The sequence below is a fragment of the Mustela putorius genome, unplaced genomic scaffold, assembly GCF_011764305.1.
Source record: "Mustela putorius furo isolate JIRA1106 unplaced genomic scaffold, ASM1176430v1.1 tig00000139_pilon_pilon_pilon, whole genome shotgun sequence".
Classification (NCBI taxonomy): domain Eukaryota; kingdom Metazoa; phylum Chordata; class Mammalia; order Carnivora; family Mustelidae; genus Mustela; species Mustela putorius.
Genome location: NW_025421293.1, coordinates 8,400,360 through 8,420,025, shown reverse-complemented (window position 1 = coordinate 8,420,025; position 19,666 = coordinate 8,400,360). Strand labels below are relative to the sequence as shown.

The 19,666-nt window shown below is 49.6% G+C and overlaps 1 protein-coding gene across 4 annotated transcripts in view; it reads left to right on the top strand.

Annotated features, from left to right (window-relative positions):
• The window catches only part of STAG3 (stromal antigen 3), a 36,512-nt gene that overhangs the window by 8,644 nt on the left and 8,202 nt on the right, over nucleotides 1-19,666 (top strand). For 3 of the 4 annotated variants that reach the window (XR_006605249.1, XM_045075047.1, XM_004761490.3), the window contains exons 9-29: nucleotides 3,341-3,414; nucleotides 4,216-4,339; nucleotides 4,819-4,917; nucleotides 5,105-5,184; nucleotides 5,560-5,667; nucleotides 5,931-6,045; nucleotides 6,621-6,726; nucleotides 6,891-6,994; nucleotides 7,265-7,357; nucleotides 7,461-7,550; nucleotides 7,815-8,015; nucleotides 8,122-8,192; nucleotides 8,292-8,379; nucleotides 8,842-8,922; nucleotides 9,004-9,096; nucleotides 9,231-9,399; nucleotides 9,525-9,661; nucleotides 10,686-10,787; nucleotides 11,291-11,439; nucleotides 11,688-11,816; nucleotides 11,916-12,073. Coding sequence is in view for 2 of the 4 variants with exons in the window: in XM_045075047.1 (XP_044930982.1) it covers nucleotides 3,341-3,414; nucleotides 4,216-4,339; nucleotides 4,819-4,917; nucleotides 5,105-5,184; nucleotides 5,560-5,667; nucleotides 5,931-6,045; nucleotides 6,621-6,726; nucleotides 6,891-6,994; nucleotides 7,265-7,357; nucleotides 7,461-7,550; nucleotides 7,815-8,015; nucleotides 8,122-8,192; nucleotides 8,292-8,379; nucleotides 8,842-8,922; nucleotides 9,004-9,096; nucleotides 9,231-9,399; nucleotides 9,525-9,661; nucleotides 10,686-10,787; nucleotides 11,291-11,439; nucleotides 11,688-11,816; nucleotides 11,916-12,073 (2,371 nt within the window). In the remaining 2 variants the exon portion in view is untranslated. Of the gene's footprint in view, nucleotides 1-3,340; nucleotides 3,415-4,215; nucleotides 4,340-4,818; nucleotides 4,918-5,104; nucleotides 5,185-5,559; nucleotides 5,668-5,930; nucleotides 6,046-6,620; nucleotides 6,772-6,890; nucleotides 6,995-7,264; nucleotides 7,358-7,460; nucleotides 7,551-7,814; nucleotides 8,016-8,121; nucleotides 8,193-8,291; nucleotides 8,380-8,841; nucleotides 8,923-9,003; nucleotides 9,097-9,230; nucleotides 9,400-9,524; nucleotides 9,662-10,685; nucleotides 10,788-11,290; nucleotides 11,440-11,687; nucleotides 11,817-11,915; nucleotides 12,074-19,666 lie in introns of all 4 variants that reach the window. The other variant, XR_006605248.1, reaches the window with a different exon arrangement.

The window sequence follows — 19,666 nt, the reverse complement described above, 5'->3', positions numbered from 1 at the left end:
TACAGTCTGCAGGTCACCCCAGGAGTACTAAAGGCCAAACACTGACAAGGAGGGTCAGCTGTGAAGGACTGGAAAGCAATAGGCCTTTCAGTCACTCCTGGGTTTCAGTTCTGTTCCAATTAGCTACCTGTTCCACGGCCTTATGTAATCTCTAAGCTTCTGTTTCCTTTTCTTTAAAAAGGAGATAATTTGGCCATTTTATGAAGATTACATGAGATGGTGAGTGAGTTGCCTGGTCTGGCGTAGAGTAGCTATTTGCTTTGTTCCCTTTCAAACTTAAAGACCACTGGAGGACATAAGCCCTAACAAAATCTGTTATATCGATTAAATCTTCAGGCAGCTATATATGTCATGAGACACTGATTTCCGCCCCCTACTCTCCCAGAGTGTCTGAAACTTCGCAGGCATGGGGTTGGGAGGACTCCCCATGTTTCACTGCACCAACTGTTTTCCCACCCCTCACCAAGGTCTCTCCCGTGGTAAACCTTTCCTCACTCTCTTTTACTATTTTCAGTGTCTGTATGATCTTAAATCTTGTGTAGGTGACGTTGTCTCAGGCTGGGGTGCCTGGGTGGCTCAGTCGTTAAGCGTCTGCCTTGGGCTCAGGTCATGATCCCAGGTCCTGGATTGAGCCCCACATCCTCAGGCTCCCTGCTCAGCGAGGAGCCTGCTTCTTCCTCTCCCAACCCCCCACCCCTGCTTGAGTTCTGTCTCTCACTATGTCTCTTTCTCTCCGTCAAATAAATTTAAAAGATCTTTTTAAAAAAGGGGGGGGGGAGTTTGTCTTGGGCCTTATATTGAGTCTACCACCGTAAATCTTTATTTGATTTGTCTAGGCTCTTGTCTCGTCGGTTATCATTTCTCTTCTGGTTTTTATTTTTTCTCTACTTTTTAAAAGCTTTAAAAAAGATTTTATTTATTTATTTATAAAGTTATCACTTTCTTTTCTTTTAAAATTTATTTATTTATTTGACAGAGATCACAAGTAGGCAGAGAGGCAGGCGGGGAGGGGGGAAGCAGGCTCCCTGCTGAGCAGAGAGCCCAATGCGGGGCTCGATCCCAGGACCCTGAGATCATGACCTGAGCCGAAGGCAGTGGCTTAACCCACTGAGCCACCCAGGCGCCCCTGAAAGATTTTATTTATGTATTTGAGAGGGAGAGGGGGCAAAGTAGGGAAGGGGGCTGAGTAGGGAGGCCAGCCCCCCACCCCGAGATCATGACCTGAGCTGAAGGCAGCTGCCCAACTGACTGAGTCACCCAGGCACCCTCGGGTTTTGGTTTTTAATCTCTCCCTACCCACTGTTTTCTGCTCTTCATGGATAACTGTGTGTAGGCCCTTGATCCTTCTTCTTTATGAACTACTCCATCTCTGACCTTCCTTTTTAGCATTTCCTTGCTTCCTTCATTTCCATCTGAATCCTTTTTTGCTACCTGGATTTTCTGTGAAATTATTCTCTCTAAACCAGTAACTTCCTAATCCCTGTGCTCAGTGGCCTTTTCCCAATCGTCTTTTTCCAAACTTGTATAGAAATTGGTGCTGATGACACATCTTTCCTCCTTCCCTCTACCCTCTTTTTCCTTTTCTTCATTTTCTATTTCTATTTATTTTTTTAACTTTATTTTTTACTTTTTATTAACATACATTATTAGCCCCAGGGGTACAGGTCTGTGAATTGTCAGGCCTACACATCTCACAGCACTCACCATAACACATAACCCTCCCCAAATGTCCATAACCCAACCATCCTCTTCCTATCCCCTTCCCACCGGCAACCCTCAGTTTGTTTTGTGAGATTGAGTCTCTTATGGTTTGTTACTTATTTGTTTGTTTTTAAAGATTTTATTTATTTGACAGAGTGTGCGAGCAAGTGAGCGCACAAGCAGAAGGAGCAGCGGCAGTGGGAGAGGGAGAAGCAGGTGCCCCACAGAGCAGGGACCCTGATGTGGAGCTGGATCCCAGGATCCTGGGATCACAACCTGAGATGGAGGCAGATACTTAACCGCTTAACTGACTGAGCCAACCAAGTCCTTTTCTTGTTATTTGAGAGAGTGTGTCCTGGAGCAGGGAGGTGGGGGAGCAGAGGGAGAAGGGGAGAGAGAATCCTCCAGCTGACTCCGTGCTGAGCACAGAGCCTGACATAGGGCTCTGTCCGAGGACCCTGAGATCCTGACCTCAGCCAAATCAAGAGCTAGCCACTTGCCGACTGAGCATCCAGGTGCCCCTTCCTTTTCTTTTCAATATGAAAATTTCCAAACATTCCGAGAAGCGGAGACACTGGTAGAATGAACACTGTATACAAATTACGTAGATTTAACAACTAATATTTCTTTGTATTTGTTTCATCTGTTTTTTTGGTATAGTAAATTATGGACATACTGGTATTTCCACCTAAAGACTTAAAATATGTACTCTACAAAATATTTTTTTTAAAGTCACCTAAAAATTATCCCCACATTATCTCAGTACCATTTTTACATTCAAAAATACTAATAATTATTTTTTAATAATTTTCTAATCCCAGTCCATATTTAAATTTCCTTATGTGTCTGCAAAATGCCTTTTTTAGTTGATCATCTCCAACCAGTATTTAATTAAGGATTATGCACCGTATTTTTTGTATTTCTTAAATCTCTTAATCTTACATGGAACTGCTGCCTCCCCCATTTTCCTCCCAGTATGTTGATTTATTGAAGCGGTAGGATCAGTTGTCTTAAAGAATGTTTTCTTATAATTCTGTTTCCTTGTTGTTCTTGTAATTCTGCTTCCTTGATACCTATCATGAACTACTCCATCTCTAATCCAGGATTTCTCAACAATGGCACTATTGACACGGGGGTTGTCCGGCCGGATGTTTAACAGCATCCCCGGCCTCTATCCGCTAGGTGGCAGTAGTACCCCCTCCCAGGAGTAACCACTAAAAGTGTTTTCAGAAGTTGCTAAATGTCCCCCGGGGGGCTCCCAGTTGAAGACCACTGGTCTAATTTCTTCCGTCCCTTTTTTTGCTAGTTCTACTTTTTCTGTCAAACTCCATTTATTAAAACTTCATTTTCTCAATTGTTGTTAGCCAAAGATGTGTATAACTACCAGCTAGCGCCTCTAAATAGCCAAAGATAGCCAGAATAACCAGACCCAGAGGAGATACTAATTTTTACAAAAACACAAATAAACCTCTGAGACATTAGTTGACCACATACTTTCTTCTAGAATTAGAAGGCTTTCAGGGGTTCAGAGTGTGTCCTGTAATAAATAGGAAATAAATAGATGGAAGTCATAGTTTACTCTTGTGGCCTTACGCCAATGGGCACAAGAAAGATTGACCTGTTCCTCCCTGTCCTCCAGCTCCAAGAGCATCAAGAGGAGATTGAGGGGATGATGAATGCTCTCTTCAGGGGTGTCTTTGTGCATCGGTACAGGTGAGTGAATCAGCTCCTCTCCTTGAAGCAGCTGGTCCTTGGTTATAGAATCTGTAAAAGGAACAAGACCCCTGTCCTGACCCTGGTTATTTGGGGAGTCCTGGCGCTAATGCAACAGGAGCAAACACTCTTGACAACAGATGTTTTAAATGAGTAAGGTTTAGTTCATCCCCAACTACAAAGACTCCTAAAAGCTCTTTTGGGAGCGAAGATAGAAGAGTAAGGTATTGTTGATATTCCTCTGCTCCAACTTTGCAGAAGACCTTCCCATCCCCATCTTCCTGGGGCTGGAGACCTGAGAGGACAAGGGCAAAGAGCCAAAAGGCAGCGCTCACCTGAGGGTGGGCAGCTTGGCACATCTTTCCCTACCCAGCCCGCCGTGTCGCTGTGCTAAAGGCAGGGGAGTTTTACACTGTTTAAAAGAACGGGTGGAGTCAAGTTAAAAATAGCATCCATGTTTTTTCCCTCCCTCTTAACTAGATTTCAACCTCTGCCTTTCCAGAACCCTTCAGCGGATTTTAATGCTTTCTTCTAGTGGAAGTTTGGCCAACAGTGTTATATTAACTCCCAAAATCAGTTTTAAAAGCGCTGAGGAGGATATGCTCAATAATTTTATGCAGTACTACAGAAAGAAAATGTTTCATTTTAATGTACTTCTGTTGGGAGGAGGGGATGAAAGGCGTGGGGCAGGGTATTTCAGTGAAGAAAATAGATTCTTCTGCGGCAGGAAGATGTGTGGAAGGACAGGAAGTGAGTTTGGAGAGAAGGTGCTAAGGGGTCAGTTTCCCTTTCTGCGCCTAGGGATGTCCTTCCTGAGATCCGTGCGATCTGCATCGAGGAGATTGGGTCTTGGATGCAAAGCTATAGCACATCTTTCCTCACGGACAGCTATTTGAAATATATTGGCTGGACCCTGCATGATAAGGTACGTGACTCTTTTCTCCCGCTCCCCTGCCCCTCATTCCTGCCCTAAGATGCTGCAGCTTTTCCTGGTTTTGCCGTTTGAAAGCTTCACTAGTGGTCAGCCCATCAAGGAAGGCTGCGGAGTTCAAAGCTGCCCAGTATTGGGGAAGGTAGGATAAGGCAGAAGAGAGAAGGCGGCCTCTAGGAGATTGAACACCTCCAGACCGGAGTAGGGAAAGACTTTCCCTAGGAAAAAGCAAGAAAGCTAGGAAAAGCAAGAAATGGATTGGTAAGACGAGTGCTAGGGTGGTAGTCCAAGGTTCTCTTCGTTAGGATTGTCAGATTCTGCTGTGATCCGTCTGTTTGTTAGCTCTGACTCATCCCAAAGTCCTCGACACGCAGGACACCAAGGCCCAGAAGGAGTCCTCTGCAAGAGGGGGAAGAAGGCCCAGTGGGGGTTGATTAGAGAATAGTCAGTCCTGGTTCCATTGTCCTCGACAGCATCGAGAAGTCCGCCTGAAGTGCCTGAAGGCTCTGAAAGCGCTGTACAGCAGCCGCGACCTGACGGCCCGCCTGGAGCTCTTCACCAGCCGCTTCAAGGTGCGACTGGGCCGCGCTCTTGTGCTTGGCTTACTCTCAGGGTTCCACACCTCCTCTTTCCCTTCCTGTCGCTCTTGCTGTCTGTAGCTACCTGCCTCCGCGCCTTCTCTTTAGGAATCTCAAGTGAGAGCGTGAGCTTGGGGGATGGGTACAATCCGGTGCTGAGCGCTGTGCTCTCTCCCTGCAGGACCGGATGGTTTCCATGGTCATGGACCGAGAGTATGATGTGGCAGTAGAGGCCGTCAAGTTACTAACAATTATCCTCAAGTGAGTCCTGGGGGACGGCGAGCCCTGCGTCTCAGAGTCTGACCTTCCCAACAACAGACAGACCCCAAGTCCTGTCCCTCCATCTCTCATAAATTGACACTTCTTTATGTACCGGTTGAAAGCCGGGGGTCATTCCCGAGTTGCGGGATCTCCAGGAACATTTCCTGTCATCTCTAACTCTCGATGCTCTTTTGTCTTCCACTCATTGTTGAAAAGCTGTTGGTCAGCTCATCCTCGGTGCTTTTTTTTTTTTTTTTCTTTTTGGCTTCTCTTTGGGATTGTTCCCAAATCCTCCTTTGCCTCTTTATTTCTAGCCCTAGTTGTGCTGGAGGACAACGTTCCTGTTCAGCTGTTAGTTTACTCTTGTCTTGGCAGGAACATGGAAGGCGTGCTCACAGATGCAGACTGCGAGGGCATCTACCCTGTGGTGTATGCCTCTCACCGGGCCCTGGCGTCTGCTGCGGGGGAGTTTCTGTACTGGAAGTGAGTAGGGGCCTCTCGTTTGTTCCTGTGACGCCGTCCTGCTTCCGCTCCTATGTCTGCTGCTGCTGTTCCCGGGGACCACCCACCATACCCGTTAACGTTTCTTCTGGTGTCGCCTGTCCCCTCCTCAACGCGTCGAGGCTTTCCCTGGGTCTTTCCCTCTTTCCCTCACACGTCTCCCCAGACTCTCCTGTGCTCCGTCGTGATGAGCCCCTCCTCATTTGCTCCCATGCGTGGCCTTCTCCCCACACTCGTTCTGCCAGGCTCTTCTACCCTGAGTGCGAGACTAGAGCCGAGGGTGGGAGACAGCGACGCCGAAGTCCGCGCGCCCAGAGGACTTTTTTCCACCTTCTGCTGTCCTTCTTTGTGGAGAGCGAGGTGACGTATGGGAAGGAGTTACTTGGCTGTGGTGCGGGAGACCTGCTGGTGGCAGAGAATGGGAGCTGGCGCTGCAGGAAGGAAAGACGCAGTTTATCAGTATTTACCGGAATTTTCTAACGTGGCTTCAGTAACTTAACATGTACCTCTTTCAAATGAAATCTTACTTGCCATGATGTGGGTGGAACTGGAGGGTACTATGCTAACTAAGCAAAGTCAGTCAGCCAGAGAAAGAGGATTCTATGATTTCTCTCATATGTGGAATTTAAGAAACGAAACAGAGGCGCATAGGGGGAGGGAGGGAAAATAAAATAAGACGACATCAGAGAGGGAGGCAAACCATGAGAGACTCTTAACTGGAGGAAACAAACTGAGGGTTGCTGGAGGGGAGATGGTTGGGGGGATGGGGTCACTGCGTGATGGGCTTTGAGGAGGGCACGTGAGGTCATGAGCGTCTATCCAACTGACGAACCACTGAGCTCTATCTCTGAAACTAATGATACACTATATGTTAACTGAATTTAAATAAAATTTTAAAAACAAAAATAAAAAAACCCATATACTTTCTTCCACAGCTCCATGACCACGCTGCCTACTTGGTAGACAGCCTGTGGGACTGTGCAGGGGCTCAGCTGAAGGACTGGGAGAGTCTGACAAGCCTGCTGCTGGAGAAGGACCAGAGTGCGTGCCGTGTGACCGCTGGAGGAGGGGGCCTGTCACCTCCTAGTAGGAAACCGGGAGTCTTCTAAAGGCAGAGGCGTCGTGGGCAGTGGGGGAGTTGGAGTGACTTGGAGATGGCGGGCGGCTAATTTGTGGTTCTATCTTTCATCCTCCTGCCAACCCAGACTTGGGCGACGTGCAGGAGAGCACGCTGATAGAAATCCTTGTGTCCAGCGTTCGGCAAGCTTCTGAGGGTCACCCGCCCGTGGGGCGGCTCACTGGGAAGAAGGTATGGCAGGAAGGGTGGGTGGGTTGGTGAGCAAGATTAAAACCAGATAAGCGCTGTCCATCTTTATCCTCCAGTGCTGGGTTTGTGTGCCCCTTCTCTGCCCCTCAGAGATTTCCATTTCTAGGGAAAAAAAGAGATCTGAAGGAGCTACCAAATGAATTCCCCCTTCCTGGGCAGATGAGATCATAAGGAAGAGGATTACACATCCACACTCTCTGGACTCGCTATTTTCTACATCTTTCCCTCCACCCCTCAAATGTCTAATTCCAGGGCTTAACCCCCAAAGAACGGAAGACCCAAGCCGACGACAAGGTGAAGCTCACCGAGCACCTCATCCCCCTGCTCCCGCAGCTCCTGGCCAAGGTAGAGCCACCCCACCGGGCAGTATCTGGGAACGAGCGGTGAACGGCCTGGGAGCGGGGCTCGCACCGGAGCTCGGAGACAGCGCTCCCCTCCATCCCTGCAGTTCTCGGCTGACGCGGAGAAGGTTGCCCCCCTGCTCCAGCTTCTCAACCACTTTGACCTCAACATCTACTGTACCAGGCGCTTGGAGAAGGTGAGGAGAGAAGAAACTGCCGTTCACAGACCGTGCCGCTTCCTTGCTAGGGCCAGAGGTTCTACCGCCAAGATCTGGTTCTTCTCCAGAACCTGGGTTCCAGAAAAGTCCATAAGCCTTCCCTTTCACAGACATCTTGTCCTTGAAGTTTAATGCTTTCAATCGGATTTGTTTTTTAATCGCCCCCAGCGCTCCCCCACCCAGAAGACTGCCCCCCCCCGGCTCCCCCACCGCTCTACCTTCTCTGACCTCTCTCTCCGTCAGCACCTGGAGCTGTTCTTACAGCAACTCCAGGAAGTGGTGGTGAAGCACGCGGAGCCTGCGGTGCTCGAGGCGGGGGCTCATGCCCTCTATCTGCTCTGTAACCCCGAGTTCACCTTCTTCGGCCGGGTGGACTTTGCCCGCAGCCAGCTGGTGGACCTGCTGACTGACCGCTTCCAGCAGGAACTTGAAGAGCTCCTGCAGGTAGAGCCTGGGGCTGAGAGACGGGACCAGAGAAAGCCACGAGATGGGGAACGTGGGTGTGTGAATTCTTGGCAAAATCCCATCGTGGATCTTCTTACGTCCTCAGTCACCCTTCCTAGACGAGGACGAGGTGTACAGCCTGGCAGCCACTCTGAAGCGCCTCTCCGCCTTCTACAAGTGAGCCGCTCGCCGGTCCCTTCTCCTGTCCCTGCTGCTGCCGTGGCGCTGATGCCAGCAGTGCTGTTCCTGTGTAACGTTGCCCCCTCTTCCCCAAAGCGCCCATGACCTGAGTCGCTGGGAGCTCTATGAGCCGTGCTACCGGCTCCTCCGGAAGGCCGTGGACACAGGAGAGGTCCCTCACCAGGCAAGTAGACGAGTCCCAGATGAGCCCAGGGCGAGTCCTTGAGGGCCCTGTGTTCCGGGCGGGCCCAGGCAGCTCCAGTCCCGGGGCTGCGGAGTAGGCGCGAGAGGGGAGTCGGGCGCGTGTCGTTCCTTCTGTTCCGCCCTAGGGGGGACCTGTACTGTGCAGGGCCTGGAAGCAGCCGCCTCTCTGGTTTTCTGGGAGTAAAGGATAAAGTTGAGGGATTCTAGGAGACGGCAGATAACTAAGGGAGCAGTGGCGTGCTTGTCCAAGATAGAATTCTCTGACGATTGTCCAGAATCCGTGCCTTTACTCCCCAGAGAAGGAACCCAGTGTCCCCTAATCTCATTTTCTCTCTTCGCTGCTTTTGTTTCTCTTCACTTTTTCGGGTGTGTGTCCCCGCCTCCCTCCCTATCTGCTCCTCACTCTCCTGATCGTCCACTTGGTGATGTTTGGTTGTTACAGGTGATCCTGCCAGCCTTGACTCTTGTCTATTTTTCCATTCTCTGGACACTATCCCACCTTTCTGAATCAGATGCCTCCCAGGTAAGTGTGAGTCTGAGTAGGGGGGATGGGAAGCAAGCAGCCTGTGTCTCTGTTCCTCCTGCATAAGCACTGTCTCCACAGAAGCAGCTGCTGAGTTTGAAGGGGAGGGTGGTGGCCTTCTGTGAACTCTGCCAGAGCTGCCTCTCAGATGTGGATTCTGACATCCAGGAGCAGGTACTCGAGGGGGTCCAAGGAAGCATGACTCTCCCCGTGGTTTGAGGAAGCCTTGTTCCAAGGGGAAATGAGCTGTGTAAGTTCTGTCTTGATTAATATCCTATCTTTTCTAAGCATTCTTTTTTCCCCAACAGGCTTTTGTCCTACTAAGTGATCTACTTCTCGTCTTCAGCCCTCAGATGATCTTAGGGGGTCGCGATTTCCTTAGACCCCTTGTCTTTTTTCCTGAAGCCACTCTCCAGTCGGAGCTAGCCAGCTTTCTCATGGACCACGTCTTCATCCAGCCCGGAGAACTGGGCAGCGGTACAAGGACTCTATACCTGGGGCTCAGGAAGGGGTGTGGGGCTTGGGCCTGGCTCAGGCACTTAAGGGCAAGAGTCCTAAATCTGTGGTTCTGATATCTCCATTCTGCGTTCGCTGTGAGCCAGGCCATTCCCAGGAGGATCATGTGCACATAGAGCAGCTGCACCAGCGGCGCCGCCTCCTGGCCGGGTTCTGCAAGCTCTTGCTCTATGGGGTCCTGGAGATGGATGCGGCCTCTGATGTCTTCAAACACTACAACAAGGTGCGGCGGACCGACTTCAGGCTGAGCACGGGGACTTCAGACCCTGGAGCACTCCGGGAAGGAGAATGGGGAAGGTGATGCTGCCAGGCTCGAGGCCAGGCGTGAAGGAGAGTGGGAGGAGGAAGAAGGCCACAAGAGCTTGGAATAAAGAGACGTAGAAGAATCAGTAGTGAGTGAGCGTGGGAAGAAAGCTGTTTGGATTAAATTTATTGGAAGAAAATCTTATTCTTCATATCTGGAACCTTTTTTCCCCCTGTGAATGCAGTCTCCATAAACTGGGGTATAATACAAGAAGGGGAAAGAAAAACAAAAAAACAAAAAAACAGGAGCACCTGGGTGGCTCAGTGGGCTAAGCCTCTGCCTTCAGCTCAGGTCATGATCCCAAGGTCCTGGGATCGAGTCCCGCATCGGGCTCTCTGCTCGGCGGGGAGCCTGCTTCCCCCCTCTCTCTGCCTGCCTTTCTGCATACTTGTGCTCTCTGTCAAATAAATTAAAAAAAAAAAAAACCTTTAAAAAATAATTGGAAAAAAAACAATGGAAGAGGATCAACCCTTACAAGATATCTAGCTGGTGTACCTCAGTTTCCTTGACTCACCATTGTAAGGATTCCTGCTTATTTTTTATGTATATTTTGAGTACCTTCTCTGGGCCAGATACCATTCCATGTACTAAGGACACAGCACTGAGCCAACGCAGAGTAGAGGAGCTTCTGTTCTAGTGGGGGAAAGGCAGACAGTGAAGGCTTCAGTGCCGCAAAGAGAGCAGACACTGGCAAGCTTATTACGCTTCTTCCCCAAGATACAGTCTCAGGGCAGAGTTTCTTCCTTTATTGTTTTATCTACACTCTGATGTCTTTGGGCCCGGGCCTGCTGGCTGGAGAGCAGGTCCAGTCTAAGTTGTCTTATACTTCAAATTCATGTTTCCTGACATAAAGTGCTTCAGGAAGGACACATGATGAGAAGAAATAGAACGGGAAGTCTTGTCTTATGGTCAAACATGATCTTCTCCATTTCCTGTCCCTCAGTTCTACAATGACTATGGTGACATTATCAAGGAAACATTAACCAGAGCAAGGCAGATTGACCGCAGTCATTGTTCCCGAATCCTGCTGCTAAGCCTCAAGCAGGTACGCCCTTCTGCTTGGTGCTTGGAGCGCTTCAGACCGATGATACTTGCCCTCCCCGTGGCCCGCCAACTGTCCGCTCGCCCTCAGCCATGTAGGATGTCAGATCCTTACGAACAGGAACTTCTGATTTACTTTGACTCTACTTGATAGTCTCCTTCCTAACTAGAAGGTCTGTGGAAAGTTCTCGCTGATGGGCAGTTTCCACCCTAACGCCACAGAAATTCAGCTATTGGGACATAGGAGCACCAACAGTAAAATGATAGAAATTCCTAATTTTCTTTTAGTCTGTGGTCTCAGTCCCTTCAGTTACTCCAGACGTTTGTATTGCTATAGAGCAAGGGTGAAGGCGCTCTCTACCGCAGAGGGTTGTGGGAGCAAAGAGTAAAAGTAGCAATGACATCCCAAGCCCTTTAGGACTTCTGGGCCGAGAAGGGAATGCTGTACTTTCCTATTTCCACTTTGTTGCTGCTTTTCCCAAATGTCCCGTGTTTTCCTGCACACAGTTGTACACGGAACTGCTGCAGGAGCAGGGGCCCCAGGGCCTGAATGAGCTTCCGGCCTTCGGTGAGATGCGTGACCTCGCCCGAAGGTTTGCCTTGAGCTTTGGACCCCAGCAGCTACAGAACCGTGATCTGGTGGTCGCACTACACAAGTAAGGAAGGCTGGAGGTCAGGGTCCTTGGATCTTTCTGGGAGGGCTGAGCCAGCGGCTGTGTGCAGGGAGAGCTACAAGCCCGGTCTGGGAGGGAGGAATAAGGGTGTCGAAGGGGAGCCGTCTGGCCAGTGGGGGTCCTCTGGGAAACAAACCGGGGTTGGGGAAGGGGCCCTCGGACAGGATGGTTCAGCCCTGGGAGGGAAGGGAAGAGGGACCATCTTCCTAAAGTCGTTCTGCTCAACCAAGGGAAGGCATCAGATTCTCCTTGTCTGAGCCTCCTCCGGCTGGCTCCTCTGGTCAGCCCCCAAACCTGGCATTCCTGGAGCTCCTCTCCGAGTTTTCCCCCCGACTCTTCCATCAGGACAAGCAGCTGCTGTAAGTTGGCGGGTGGGTGGGCGGTGATGCGGATCAGGGAAGTAGGGACCGTTGAGGGCCCGCGAGCTACTCAGCCTGTTCACCCCACCCCTTCCTTAGACTGTCCTACCTGGGAAAGGGTCTGCAGCGTGTGTCCCAGTCCCTTGACTGTCCGTGGGGGCCCGTCACCACCTACTGCCACTCCCTCAGCCCTGTGGAGAGCACGGCAGAGGCCAGCCCTCAGGGCTACCCCCGCTCCAAGAAGAGGCGCACGGAAGGTAAAGTGCCGCGAGCGTGGGTGTCGGTGTCCCGCGGGTTCCTAGATAAGCAGCCTGTGGCCTCCTGCCTCCTTCAGACTTCTGTCTTGGGTCAAACAAGTCTTTCACTGAGCATCTGCTGTCGTTAAGGGGAACTCATTTTCTTCACGGTTTATCTGCCAACTAAAAATAGAAAAAGTTTGTGAAAAATCAGATTGAAGCTGATGATAAAACCAGAGATTGAATGAAGAAATCTATACATTTGGGGGCCCTTACTTGCATCTGGTATTCTGTTATTTACCAGATTTAAAGATTTTTATACGACCTTCTTGGATTTTTTTCTTTTTAACTTTCAGATCACTACCTGTCTTATAATCTAAGGGGTAGGGTTTTTTTTTTGTTTATTTTCTTTTTTTTTTCTTAAGATTTTATTTACTTGAGAGAGAGCATGAGAAGGGAGAGGGTCAGAGGGAGAAGCAGACTCCCTGCTGAGCAGGGAGCCCAATACGGGACTTGATCCCAGGACTCCAGGATCATGCCCTGAGCCAAAGGCAGTCATTTAACCAACTGAGCCACCCAGGTGCCCTAATTTTCTTTTTAAATAAAGAGTCTCATTTTAAGTGATAACATCCTAGAAATCACAAGTTTGATGTGTTGTTACGTGTTTTCAAGTGAACACTTTAAAATACTCACCTTCTCTATCGCTCAGCCATAGGCAGAATCACTCATCTACTTCCTATCTCTGGATTTGCCTATTCCAGACGTTCATGTAGTGAAATCGTACACTGTGTGACCTCGCGTGGCTGCTTTCATTCACTCAGCACAACGTTTTCAAGGTTCATCCATGTTTTAGCATATATCAGTATCTCGTACCTTTTTCATTTTCTCTAAAATTAGGAAGAGAACATGAGCTGGGCGACAGGTGTGGGGGCAGAGGAAAGGGAAAGCAGACTCCCCACTGAGCAGAGAGCCCGACACGGGCTCCATCACAGGACCCTGAGATCATGACCTGAGTCAAAGGCAGACACTTAATTGACTGAGCCACTCGGGCACCCCAGTACCTCATACATTCCCACGACCAAATAATATTCTGTTGTATGGCTATGTCACATTTTATTTATCTATTTGCCAGCTGATGGATATTTGGGTGGGTTTTTTTTTTTCTTTTGATTGGAGTATAGCTGACATACAAAGTCCCTTTAGTGTCAGGTGTACCACACAGTGATTCTGTAAGTCTGTGTGGTAACTTTATACATCACGCCGTGCTCACCGTAAGCGTAGTGATCGTCACTCACCACATAATGCTGTCACAGTCCCACTGCCTGTGTTCCCTGTGCTGTACCTTTCACGCTGTGACTTCCTCACTTCCCAGCTGGAAAGCCTGTACCTCTCTCCCTTGCATCCATGTCGCATGTCCCACCACCCCTCTGCCAGCTCCCAGTTCTCTGTATTTATGGCTTTGTTTCTGCTTCTTTTGTTCGTTTGTTTTGTTTTTTAAATTCCCCATATAAGTAAAATTCTATCATTGTTTGTATTTGCCTGTCCGATATTTCACTTAGCATGATACTCTCTAGGTCATCCATGTTGTCACAGATCTCTTTAATAAAAGTGGAGTAAGGTTCTGTCATGTGTGTGTACCGTGTACCGTACGTGTGTACCGTATAGTTTTACCCATTCACCTACCAGTGGGCACTTAGGTTGCTGCCGTAAGGTTGTTTCTACGTTTTGGCTGCTGTATATAATGCTGCTCTGGACATTCATGTACAAATTTTTCTGTGTACATGTTTTTAATTCTCTTGAGATGTACCCAAGAATGAAATATTTGGGTCATATGGTCCTTCTATGTTTAGTGTTTTGAGAAACTACTAAACTGTTTTCCGAAGTACTTGCCTCATTTGAAGCTCCTGCAGCAATGTATGAGGGCCCTGGTTTCTCCACATTCTTGACGACACTGGCTATTGTCTTTCTCCTTTTTCCCATCTCCTAGTGGTTATGATGTGGTATCTCATTGCCTGAATTTGCATTTCCCTCATAAGTAATGTTGAGCATCTTTTCATGTGCTTGTTGGCCATCTGTATCTTCTTTTAAGAAATGTCTATTGAAATCTTTTTGCTCATTTTTACTTATTTTTTTATTGTGTTACGTTAGTCACTGTACCACATAGCATTAGTTTTTTTTTTTTTTTTTAAGGTTTTATTTGACAGAGATCACAAGCAGACAGAGAGGCAGGCAGAGAGAGAGGAAGGGAAGCAGGTTCCCTGCAGAGCAGAAAGTCTGACGCAGGGCTCAATCCCAGGACCCTGGGATCATGACCTGAGCCGAAGGCAGAAGCTTTAACCCACTTAGCCACCCAGGCGCCCCATCATTAGTTTTTGATGTAGTGTTCCATGATTCATTGTTTGCGTATAACACCCAGTGCTCCGTGCAGTCCGTGCCCTCCTTAATACCCGTCACCAGGCTCACCCCTCTCCCCATCCCCCTCCCTTCTAAAACTCTCCATTTGTTTCCCAGGGTCCGCAGTCTCTCATGGTTTGTCTCCCCCTCCAGTTTCTCCCACTTCATTTTTCCTTCTCCTAACGTTCTCCATGTTATTCCTTATGTGCCACGAATAAGTGAAACCACATGATAATTGACTTCCTCTGTTTGACTTATTTCGCTCAGCATAATCTCCTCCAGTCCCATCCAGGTTGATGCAAAAGCTGGGGATTCATCTTTTGTGATGGCTGAGTGACCCTCTGTTGTGTTTGTGGACCACGTTTTCTTTATCCAGTCGTCTGCTGAAGGGCAACTCTGCTTTTTCCACAGTTTGGCGACTGTGGCCATTGCTGCTGTGAACATTGGGGTACAGATGGCCCTTGTTTTCATGACATCTGTATCTGGGGTAAATACCTTGTGGTGCAATTGTTGGGTCATAGGGTAGCTCTATTTTTAATTTTTTGAGGAACCTCGATACGGTTTTCCAAAGTGACTGCTCCAACTTGCATTTCCACCAACAGTGTAAGAGGGTTGCCCTTTCTCCACAACTTCTCCAATATTTGTTGCCTTGTCGATTTTTGCCATTCTAACTGGCATAAGGTGGTATCTCAATGTGGTTTTGGTTTGAATTTCCCTAATGGCCAATGATGATGTTCACTTTTTCATGTGTCTGTTAGCCATTTGTATGTCTTCTTCGGAAGAGTGTCTGCTCATGTCTTCTGCCCATTTCTTGACTCTTTTTTGGGTGTTGAGTTTGAGTTCTTTATAGATCTTGGTTATCAGCCCTTAGTAGCGTCACTTGCGAATATCTTCTCCCATTCTGTGGGTTGCTTTTTTGTTTTGTTGACTGTTTCCTTTGCTGTGCAGAAGCTTTTGATCTTGATGAAGTCCCAAAAGTTCATTTTCGCTTTTGTTTCCTTTGTCTTTGGAGACCTGTCTTGAAAGAAGTTGCTGTGGCTAATGTTGAAGAGATTACTGCCCATGTTCTCCTCTAGGATTCTGATGGATTCTTGTCTCACACTGAGGTCTTTCATACATTTTGAGTTTATCTTTGTGTATGGTATAAAAGAATGGTTTAGTCTCATTCTTCTGTATTTAGCTGTTCAATTTTCCCAGCACCGTGTATTGAACAGACTATCTTTTTTCCATTCAATATTTTTTCCCTGCTTTGTCAAAGGTTTCTGTTCTGTCAAAGACTCTGTTCCACTGGTCTATATGTCTGTTTTTGTGCCAGTACCATGCTGTCTCGGTGATCACAGCTTTGTAGTAAAGCATGAAGTCAGGCAACGTGTTGTCCCCAGCTTTGCCTTTTTTTTTTTTTCCTTTCAACATTTTCTTGGCAATTCAGGGTCTTTTCTGGTTCCATACAAATTTTAGGATTGATTGTTCCAGCATTTTGAAAAATGCCATTGGTATTTTGACTTGGATGGTGTCGAAAGTATACATTGCTCTGGGCAGCATAGTTGTTTTAACAATGTTTATTCTTCCAATCCATGAGCATGGAGTATTTTCCCATCTTTTTGTGTCTTCAGTTTCTTTCATGAGTGTTTTGTAGTTCCTATGTGACGGAACCTGGGCGGGATTGCCCCAAGCGGCACTTGGAGATTTTGGAGGATAGGTTTATTTAACGCTGGCAGGCTCAGAGGACCGTGATCTCCAGAGGTCTGAGCCCTGAGCACAAACAAAAGGGGTAGTTTATAAACTTGTACTTCTGTATCTGTGGCACTTTTGCGCCTGCAGCAGGTGAGGCAGTAGAGAAAACCCAGAATGGCCCTGGGGCCGGGACTGAGATTCCCCTACGGGATTGGTCAGGCACGTTAGGGTTAGAACGCAGACTTCCCTTATCATTCCCTGCTTTGATGCCCCTTTAAACCCCTAGATTAGAGGGTTCCGTCTTTGTTTTCCAAGGGGCGGTGGTGAGTAAGGAGTAAGTGGAGTCTGATCTTGGCAGTGATAAGCCTAATAAAGGCATTTAATATGCAAGGACAGAAGGCTCCTGTGAGGGGGAGCACAAGAGGGGGGCGAACCAAGGGACCCACTGTGAGAGGGAATCCTACCAAGTTCGCTGGAGTGCTTCCCCCCCGGTGAGTTACTCCATACTGGGACTGGGTCAGGGTTTCTTGGGCACCCCCAATCTAGCATAGGAACAACACTCCTCCTGTAAGGAGAGGCAGAGTCCGCCTTGCACAGCCGTGAGCAAGCTGAGCCCACGCCTGTTTTGGAGGACCACTGAGGCCAGTGAATCGAGTTGGCGCTACAGGGCCAGGGCTGACTGAGTAAGGGCGGAAAAACCTGCTGAGTTGTTGAGCTAGCCCCGGGTACCGAACACCGAACCTGTGACATCCCGACACCCGTGGCACCGAGGACAGCTCCTGACGCGGCCAGCAGGCTCACGAGCAGGGGAATGGTGGCCAGGGAGCATCAGGGGCCCCTAGGAGGTCTCCAGATAGCGGAGCGTCGCTCCCCAGAAGGACTGAAAGATTAGGTAAGAGACGGGCGTGTGTCTGACTGTGCGGGGGGACGCGGGTGTATACACCTTGATCACAAGCCAGGAATTGTGTTATTAGGTGCACAGACCCAACTAGGGCCTGTGACAGGAGAGGAAGAGTTTCCACACAGCGGTACCAGGGCCAGAAAGGGATAGTATGAGGTTCCTGGTGCCGAGGTGGGAGGTGACACAGTGAATTGGTTGAAGATGACAGCAGGTACTGGATGGGCCTGGGCTTCGTACAGATCCGGTGGTCAGACGCTGGGGTGGATCTGAGTGGTTAACTGCTTGGTAGGAGGCGTTAATCGTACCTACCAGTGGTGCTGCCGATGTTTGCTGTGTGTGGATGGGCGACCCGGGGATGTGCCAGGGCGAGTTATTTTTTGTCTCCCTCTGGGGTTTGACTTCAAGGCTCGGGGTGAACGTGGACTTAGTTATCAAGAAGATGGTGGCCCATTAAGTGGAAGTCGGCCTTTGGTGTGTGTCCATCCCGGGTGGGAGAAGTCAGTGGGGCACTGGCACAGGATTGAGGGGGATAAGCCGGAAAGTCCGTTTGCCGGGAACAGTGATACGAGCGTCTGCCCCCCTCCTCCCGCCAGGCTGGGCAAGCTAAGGGCAGGGAGGAGGGACAGCACAGCAGGCAGCAGAAGAGCAGGGCTGACTGGGGTCAGGAAAACCATAGTGACATGTGGTTAGGAGTAGACAGCAGAGGGCTGATAAAAGTGGGGTCCATGACCTTAGAGGGAGCCACTGTGGCTAGCCCGACAGCAGATAAGGCCTGTGGGCAAATAAGTGCAGTAATAAACCCTAGGATCACCCAGTAAACAACAATAGCAGGTCTCTGGGAAGAAGTCCAGTCAGAACGGGAAACATTGCAGAGTCCGACTCCGAGGATGAGGGGTGTCACGCCGACGAGAGCGAGGGAGCGCGGCGAGCAGGTGTCCATCAGCTCGTGGGGTCTTGCCGAAGATGAAGCTGGGGCAAGTCTGTGGGGGCTGGCAGGACTTGCCGCTGGCGTGGCTCCTCATCCAGGCCATGGGCCCTTTTTACTCTGGAGTGGTAGACCCGTGAGTGACATCTGAGACCGTAAGGGCAGGAGGGGTGGTTAGAACAACAGAGTGAGGCCCTATCCACTGTGGTTTGAGGGGGTCCCTTTTCCAGTCTTTGACTCAGACTGAGTCTCCTGCCTGGAAGGAGTGTACCCAGGACCCTAAAGAGATTGGGCCCTTTCAGTCGTGTATCTTTGTAATTTATTTAGGGTGGCCCCCAGGGCCTGAAGTTGTCTGTTTTTTATCCCCAACCTGATATAAGTTTCCTGGGGGAAGCCGTCCATACACTAACCTGAAAGGGGAGAAACCTAGCATCCCGGGTGTGCAGCGGGCACACAGGAGGGCCAGGGGCAGCAGATCTGGCCATGGGAGGTTAATCTCCTGACAGAGAACTTCGCTGCGGTTCCCTTGAGGTTGCGATTCTTTTACTTTCCCTGAACTTTGGGGCCAGTAAGAAGAGCAGAGTCTCCAGGTGACGCTGAGAGACTTGGTTAAGACCTGTACAGTGTCTGCTGCAAACGCGGGTTCGTCGTCACTGTGGATGGTGCGGGCCGAACTGGGGCACGATCTCCCGCCACTGGACTCTGGCTGTTTCTCGGCTTCCTTCCGTCCTGCTTGGGACGGCTTCGGCCCACCCAGGAGTATACGCACACGATCACTAGTTGATATTTGAACCCCCTGCTCAGCTGCACGGCTGTGAGGTCTATTTCTGGGTCTTCCAAAGGGGTTACTCCCATCCTCTGGACGCCTGGCGGGCGCTGCGGTGCAGGCTGAGCATTATTTTTAGCTCATGTCGTGCATTGCTTGCTGGCGGCTGGCTGAGGCCGTCGTGCTGCTGGAGGACGGCCTCTAATGCAGGTGGTTTGTTAGATGGGTGAGTTGGTGGTACTCCTTGACCAGATGCCCTCGTGTTGTGTTGGGATGAAGACGCGCCCATCTGGCATCACCCATCATCCCTTTTTAGTCAGGGTGGCCTCCGAGTTTACACTGACGAGCCTGGCCAAAGGGCTGTTGTATTGCCCACGCCCCAGTGGCCCCAAGGATGGTCGGCGGTTCTTTTGTTGAAAGGGGCCACTGGCAGGGTGACAGCAGAGCGCTCGGCCCCAGTATCAACCCTAAAAGTCACTGGTTGACCCCCTACTTCTATTCTGACCGCGGGCTCATGGGGGCCAAGGAGGAGAGAGCTCGGTCCTCCTCAGTCTGAGTGTTTCTGCCGGGTCTATGAGGACGTCCTCTTGGGGTTTTTTGGTAGCCGCTGGGACATTCATTTTTTCAATGTCCCTTTTCCCTGCAGTAGGTACATTGATCCTTTGCTAAGGGGGTTCTGGGTCCCCTCCCTGTTGGTGGTCAGGGTCTCCCCATTTTTGTGTCCTTTTTCCTCAGGGCAGTGGTGAGACCGACTTTTTTTTTTTTTTTTAAGATTTTATTTATTTATTTGACAGAGACATGGCGAGAGAGGGAACACAAGCACGGGGAGTGGGAGAGGGAGAAGCAGGCTTCCCACAGAGCAGGGAGCCCGATGCGGGGCTCCATCCCAGGACCTGGGATCATGACCTGAGCCCAAGGCAGAGGCTTAACACTTAACCACTGAGCCACCCAAGG